The sequence below is a fragment of the Belonocnema kinseyi genome, chromosome 9 (genome assembly GCF_010883055.1).
Source record: "Belonocnema kinseyi isolate 2016_QV_RU_SX_M_011 chromosome 9, B_treatae_v1, whole genome shotgun sequence".
In the NCBI taxonomy this organism is placed as follows: domain Eukaryota; kingdom Metazoa; phylum Arthropoda; class Insecta; order Hymenoptera; family Cynipidae; genus Belonocnema; species Belonocnema kinseyi.
Genome location: NC_046665.1, coordinates 68,617,833 through 68,625,652, shown reverse-complemented (window position 1 = coordinate 68,625,652; position 7,820 = coordinate 68,617,833). Strand labels below are relative to the sequence as shown.

The following is a 7,820-nucleotide window of genomic DNA, read 5'->3' as shown; positions in this document are numbered from 1 at the left end:
TCTACAATAACTTCAAAAAGTTAAAATGCTTTGAAATTTTGTGAATTCCTTCATAACCCTGGAAATTTGTAGAAAGTTCTTCAAATAGTTTAAAATCCTTTGTTATGTAAATAAATCATTGCTTCATACTTTCTCTGTTTTTTATATCAATTCTTTCAAAGCTTTAATATTATTTATTTTTATGCTATATTTTCTTTAATACTTTTTCGTAAGGGTGTAACAACCATAGACGTGAGTTGTGAACCAGTTGAACAGTTTTTAAATTTTTCAAAAATCGTTAAGCCCAAATAAATTACAATAAAAATTTGTAATGCGTTCTACTTCTTAAAAATAAGTGGAGAGGCCTGACCTTCCTTGAAAAATAAGTTTAAAATTAAAGTGATTCTCAATTATAAAACTTGTTCCTGGATACTACATTAAAGACAGGTTTTTAAAAATCTTCAGGATTCCCCAAGTTGAGTAATAATATGAAAAAATATGTGCAGCTATTAGGAGACCGGTACTCACAAAAAAATCCTGAGTAAATGAAGTCTTGCAGGTTTTTATTTTTCCTTTCACTTGGCAGAGTGAGGAGTACTTCACTCTGTGATTGGGTTTTCCTCATTTCTGTGCGTACAACTATATAAAGCTAAAGTGATAAAGAACTTCCAAGAAATTGACCCACGAAAAACTAAATATAGTGATAATATTTATATATCATATTTTTCACTTGTTTCATACATTATTTTATATAAATCAAATAAAAATTATGCATCATTATTTTCACTATGTATAATGGTTCCGCCTGTGGGGATTTAAAATAAAGTGTCAAAAAAGAAAAGGTCAAAAGCTATAATTAGATAAATCTAGAGATTCAGATTTATCTTGTGAATATTATAATACTGAATCATTAAGAATGCTACGTTTTGTGATAGTATTGATTTGGTTTATTTCCCTGAATTATGCACGTAAGTAATTGTTTTGTTGTCATTCTTGTTATCTGTGATATCTCAGTAAAAAAGAAACAATGTTCGGATTTATCTTACATTTTTTAATCACGGTATAAAAGAAGAAAATATCAGTGTTTAACTTTAAATTTTGCGAATTTAAATATTGAAATTTAAAAAATGTAAATATATTGGAATTCAGAAGATGCAGAATATTGCTTTACTCCCTTGGAAAGATTAGGAAGATGTATCAACATAAAAAAATGTGATTCATTGATTGCAATTTTGAGACGAGGAAAACCAATCCCAGAACTATCTGTTGATTTATTGCGAAAATCATATTGTGGTAATGAAGGAAAAGATCCTAAAGTATGCTGCGAACAAGAGGTATTATTATGAATCATTACATTTTTCTAAGAAGCAATTTTAATCAGAATATTTTTCTACTTTAAAGGAATTTTACTTTTGCCATTTTTTAAAGTATTTTGCTATACTTATACATAATAACTGATAAAATAAATACTTAGAGCCTTAATACAGATAGACCGACTTCAATTACTACAGAAGAAAAAAATACAGAAGAACTATCAGATATACCAGAACCACCAGATGTGTCTAATCATCCGAATTTGAGATTATTGGATCATGAATCATGTGGACCAGTTGTTCAATCCAAAATTTTTGGAGGCAAAAGAACAGGTGTTTTGGATTTTCCCTGGATGGCTTTGATTTCATACAAAACTTCTCGATCCCCAGAACCAGAATTTCGATGTGGAGGTACAATAATCAACAAACGATATATTCTTACTGCGGCTCATTGTGTAACTGGCGATAGTAAGTCGACTTTTAATATTAATATTATATTAATATTAAATAATTATAAATAATACTAGGCTTTAAATTACTTTCGACAGTAAAAAGGACTTTCAGTTTATAAATATATTCTTCTGTGTTACATTGACGTAACTGATTTTTAAATAAAAATTGAAATAGCTTGAACTTTTAAATTATAAACTTACAGATATAAATGACATTATTACCAATAGGTGTAAATTTGCATGGGGTAAGAGTAGGCGATCATGATACCAGTAAAGAGCTTGACTGTGATAAAGATAAAGATGGTAATAATATAGTCTGTGCCGAGAAGTATCAAGAATTTGGAATTGAAACTAGCATCTATCATCCACAATACTCAAGGCAAAACCTGCATGACGATATCGCTTTGTTGAGGTTGGATGGAGATATCAACCTGCAGCCTCCAAGTGTCAAACCAATTTGTTTCCCAATCGGTCCTGCTGCAATTTTGACCCGGAAGAAGGTAAAAATGAAATATATAATTGGATTTTTCTATTTATAATTTAAATACAGTCATAAGCAGTAAAACTCTGAGATAGGGCCCCCTGATATAGTTCTTCCGAGAATTGACGCAGCGCCGCAGGTAGGACAAAATAAACAAAAGCGATTTCTACTAAACGGCCCTCTATCTTGGTTATTCCCCACTTCTTTCAGCTCCAAAGCCGGCCCAGTCTCAGAGTTTCACTGATCTTACTTTGACCTTTGACCTCTGAAATTTGACAGATGATCGCTGACTGTCCACCACTGACTTTCGCACCACAACTTTTTCACTTTATGATAATTTTTTATTATTTATTGAGTAGCAAAACTAACCGCGCACTTATTGCAAGCGCTATAAAATAAACTTAAGAATCATAAATTAAAGTAAATATTAAAACGGCTACATCGGTTCCCAGTAATCTGTAAATCATATTTAAGTATAAGATTTGATCCTAATATATTTCGTGATAAGATGTTCTTAAAGGACATTCTGGAATTCTAAGTCTCACTCTTGACTTCATTTTTCGACACTGATCCATTTTTAAAATCTTTACTATTAGAGATTCGCAAACTTGTTTAGTTTTTAGTGCTTATAGTTTAAAATCATAAAATTTTGAACATCTTTTTGAAATAGGTCTACCTTGAAGATTTATAATTTATGATACTTCAATTTGTAATGTTTATTATTTAAAACGATTTATCTAAGATTTATGTAATATTTCAATTATAAAGATTTACAATTGAAACTTCTTGATATTCAAAAATGTAGAAATAAAAATTCTAAAATTTGGCCTATTTTGGAAATTAAAAGTCAAGTTTTCAATTCTGATCTTCCAAATTGAGGATTTATAATGTAGCGCATTAAAATTACAAAAATTCTAATAATAAAGCTCAAAATTTGTATAATTTTTTAATTGTACATAAATTGACCAAATTAAAAAAGCTTTAATTTTAACGGTTTGCATTTCACACTTTTAAAGAGTTACAATTGAAAACATTAGAATGTGACAGATGCATAAATACAAATTCTTAAATTTGGTTTATCTTAATGATTTTTGTCAAGTTTTCAATTATAAATTTACTAAACTAATAAAATTAAAAACTGAATGATCAAAATCACAGAATTTTCTATTGTCAACTGTAAAAATTAAAAACCCTTCAACTTTAAAACATTTCCAATTCAAAGTTCCGCAGATTTCAAATTTTATTGATATCTAGGATTTAAAGTCAGGATTTTAAAGTCAAGGCCATACAAGACTGCCTAAAGAACTTTTTGAATTTTGATAAAAAATTTAAAATTCACATTTGGATCGCAAAAAAAAACGAATGAAATAGCAATAACTCCATTTTGTGAAAAATAAAGCAAGATACGAAAAGAGATGGATTAACAAAAATTGAGCACCTAAAAAAGAATAGCAATTGTTCAGGAATTACTTTTTTGTTTTATTTTTGAAAAACAACATAGAAAATAAAAAAATTATATTTGAGTACAACGATACAAGCTACGAGAATAAGTGAGACAACATTTATTCAACCAAAAAAGATTTACAAATTTTTTACGAATATTTTTTTGATAGGAAGCGTAGTTTTTTTAAGTCGTAAAAAAAAGTTTAAACATAATAAAAACATGTATAAAAACAAGGCAATAAGAATGAGAATGTTTCAATTTCCATACAAATTATGAATTTTAATGATAAACATTTATTAAAATGATACATGTTTCAGCACAGATACGTGATGAGAATGTTTTCGAAAAAGCCGGAAGAGCTTTAACAAAACAGCCCTCACAACAAAATGATATCCTTGGCAGATCCCTCGGATATCTCGGCAGGATGTCGGATATCCTGAAAAATGTCCCAAAAATCTCCGGGGATATCCTTGGCATATTCCAAGGATATCGAGATTTCCGCCCCGTACGATATCCACTCAATTTCCCGTGCGGGATATACACATTTTGGCAATGGAATCCAATATTTCTGAAATGCATATTGATTAAAATATGTAGAATACCTGAAAACATAAAGATTTACAAACATCCATGTGTCAAAACCCCACTTTATACAAATCTCGAATATTCGGTTTCTTTCAAAATCCTATTTCAATGTAATTATCAAAAAATTATTATCGCGAATGACTTCTATAGCCATTAACGGTCTACCTGCAATAAAAAACCAGTCAAATTCTAAACATTTAAAAGTTTGCTGTTATTTCTGTCACCTCTAAATTGCGCAGTTTAGAGATCGCACTTTTCAACGGCAAAATCAAATTTTATGATAAAAAGCAATCAAACTAATATGTACGGCGTTGGTTTGTATAATATAAATGAGAATAGATTGTGATCCGGCACAAATAATAGAGAAATTGTTGACTTTTGTTAAAGTGTCACTTATTATTTCGTGATAGTTTTCGCACACTGACAGCCATGATGGAATTTACCTGAAAGTGACTTTAGAGGCGACTTTACCATTATTGAATTTTTATAATCTTGCACTTTGTATAAAATCGTCGGAAAAATACCTAATACTGTTAAACTATTTCTTATTTTATTTATACGATTGAAAATAAGTATAATTGGCAGTAGGTTATATCATTAAGCCATTTCCCTTTCGGAGGAGGCGTGACTCACTCGGTGGGGAAAGGAGTAATGTGGGGAAGGAATAGAGAATGGTCAGATTGATCCAGAATTCTCGTGTTATTCATGTAAATCACACGTTCCACTTGGGTCCATTAGTGGCCAAGGTCTTTTGTTTCAGGCGTCATTCACTCTACTGACACTCTTTTTATTAACTATTTGCCACCATACTTTCCTGTCCTGGCATACTTCTCTAGCTTCTTTTATGTCCATGCATTTTTTCATGCAGGCTCTCGTGTTTCTGTGACTTCTTATGTCTCTTCTAACTAGGGTCTCATTCACACATTCTAACCATTCTTTCCGCGGTCTACCTCTGGGCACGCTGCCATTTACTTTACCTTGATACGCTTGTTTCATTAGTCGTTCATTTGCATATTATGCGCATGTATCTCATGTCAATTGCGTTCATTTTACTCTTATCTTTTTCTTGATAAGTCCATGCCTCGCTACCGTATAGTACAGTCGGTACAAATATTGAATTATGTATTGCCATTTTAGCTTTATTTGATATATTTTTATTTCTGATAAGGGAACCTGCTCTACCAGTAACCTTCTTACCTTCGTAAATTTGTAAGTCTTCGATTGACTCTGCCATAACAACCTTATCATCTGCGAACGCTAACCCACGTACCTTTATTGTTTCGAGATCCACAACCCTCTTCTCATGCTGTGAGGGAGATTTCACAATCGCAAAATTACAGTTGTTGATTCGTTGATCTTTAATTTTGAAAGGTATGTGCACGAATGTGGGCGAAATGTAAAGACCGAGCGCGAATATGCAAATGTACGAATAAACGAACAACTTCAAGTAGAAACAGAAGTTGATAAGATGTCAAAATGACGCATATTAATAAACTGTTAAACTGGGTGGTAGAAAAACAAACGAAGAGAAGAAAGCACGCGATAAGTAAGCCGATCAATGGCCTATTTGTAGCGTTGTGAATAAGTGAAAATTCTTTCTGATTTCATTCAGTGACCCATTTCTCACTGATTCAAATTTAGAGCGTAGGAGCATCAGTATTGGCAAAGTTAATAAATTTGAAGATTATTATATATAATTTTATTAATATACTATTAAACAAAATTTAATCTAATAGGTCGTGGTGACTGGATGGGGAAGAACAATATTTCAACCTCGAAGTGCTGCATTGATGATGATTCGAATTTCACCTATACCGAATGAAGAATGTGCTGAAGTTTATAAAAGAAGTGCAAAAATAGGGTACAAGCATATGTGTGCTGGTGGAGAAAGAGGAGTAGATTCTTGTGGAGGAGACAGTGGAGGTCCTTTGCAAAGTACTGCCTTTTATAAAGAAACTGATCTCAGATACGTGCAATATGGTATTGTGAGTTTTGGACACGCAAATTGCGGAGAGGAAGGCTTTCCTGCCGTTTACACGCGTGTAGTTTATTACTTAGATTGGATTTTGGATGCCATAAGAGATTGATTTTTTATAAGATTATTGATTCATGTGTCGTGAGATTACTCAGAAGAAATCCATGAATGACGCAATAGCTTTTTAGGCGGAGGGGTTCGAAAAAATTTTACGATCTGAACGTTAAAGTTCAGTCAATAAAATAAAAGAATGCAATAACGTTGTAATAACTTCAATATCGGTACAATTGGTTAGTTTATTAAATTTCTGTGAGTTTTGCTTTTATATTAATTACTATTATATATTATGTGTTTATAAATGTACAAAAAAATAAAATATTTTTAAAATCCTAATGTGGATATGAGGGAAAAGTACGTAAAATTTGTTCCGAAATTTCAGAATTATAATGAATTTTCATTTTTATAAAGAAAAATATACCCACTTTGTCTTTATAGATCGGTAAAGTTGAACATCTGCGAGTATCAAAGAATTTTTTTATGACGAAAATTCAATATTGTCAGATTAGGCGAGGCGAGTGGATGAGTTTATTTATTTGTACTCATTTTAGGAGGATTTTGCTTCTTCATAGGTATCAAATAAAGTATCTTCCTTATAGACTAGAGAGGGAGGGTTTTCTCTTTAATGGACATCTAAATTCCACGGAACTTCAATTTAAAACATAGCTGAATAAAATTGAACTAAAAGAAAAGGTCCCAACATATTGGTCTAAGAATGAAACTTGCTCATTTTTGTTAGTACTATAAAAGTAAAAAATCGTTTTGTTTCGACTCTTATTCTTATTTTTCGACCTCTGAGGACAAACAAAACATGCCCGTTAAGCGAGGACTTTTTCATTATGCGCAGTGCTAAGCGCAAAGTTTGAGGGCCTAAAATTTTGTATATCTAGTAGAAAATTGGATTAATATTTCTTAATCGGTCAAAAATGTTTTTTTTTTCATTTTTTGAAAATTTTCAGAATTTTTAAGTATATGACTTTTTAAGCTTTTATCGAACTTAGAAATTTCGGATAAACTTCCGATTAGGGTGTACCTCCAAAACCCATCAAACTACGTATACCTACGTATTTTGATGCGCTGATTACGAAAATGATAGTGAAAATTGGTGGCTACTCGATTTTCATGGTGAAAACCATGAAAACCCCATAAAAATCATGGTTTTTGGCGTTTATCTCAGTGACTTAAATGATATGAAAAATTCTAGAAGGCTGAATAGTGAATATGCGCTCTTTTTCACGATGCGTGGGAAAAGGGGCAGGGGTGAGGCCTTACATTATTTCAGTGACCAGTCACAGGGGTGCCTTCCCGCCCCCACGTCGTGTGGGAAAAGGGGCAGGGGTGTGACCTTACATTATTTCTGTGACCAGTCACAAGGGTGCCTTCCCGTCCTCCACGAGACTTGGCAAAAGGGGGAGGTATGTGACCTACATTATTTCTATAACCTGTCACAGGGGTGCCTTCCAGCCCCCACGAGACTTGGGAAAAGGGGGAGGTATGTGGCATACATTATTTCTATAACCTGTCACAGGGGTGC

General features: G+C 32.1%; 1 protein-coding gene across 3 annotated transcripts; it reads left to right on the top strand.

Moving 5' to 3' along the window:
* The first annotated feature begins 255 nt into the window (after nt 1–255).
* Nucleotides 256–6,859, top strand: LOC117180351 (serine protease 7-like). Of its 3 annotated transcripts, none has more exons than XM_033372799.1 (5): nt 256–947; nt 1,132–1,313; nt 1,454–1,760; nt 1,973–2,244; nt 5,991–6,858. In XM_033372799.1, the coding sequence occupies exons 1-5, from the start codon at nt 896–898 to the stop codon at nt 6,339–6,341; spliced, it is 1,164 nt and encodes a 387-aa protein (XP_033228690.1). In that variant the 5' UTR covers nt 256–895; the 3' UTR covers nt 6,342–6,858. The 3 variants fall into 3 exon arrangements, with proteins under 3 accessions (XP_033228690.1, XP_033228689.1, XP_033228691.1); XM_033372798.1 differs by having other exon boundaries at nt 258–947; nt 1,129–1,313; nt 5,991–6,856; XM_033372800.1 differs by lacking the exon at nt 256–947 and having other exon boundaries at nt 1,187–1,313; nt 1,467–1,760; nt 5,991–6,859.
* Nucleotides 6,860–7,820: the final 961 nt, after the last annotated feature.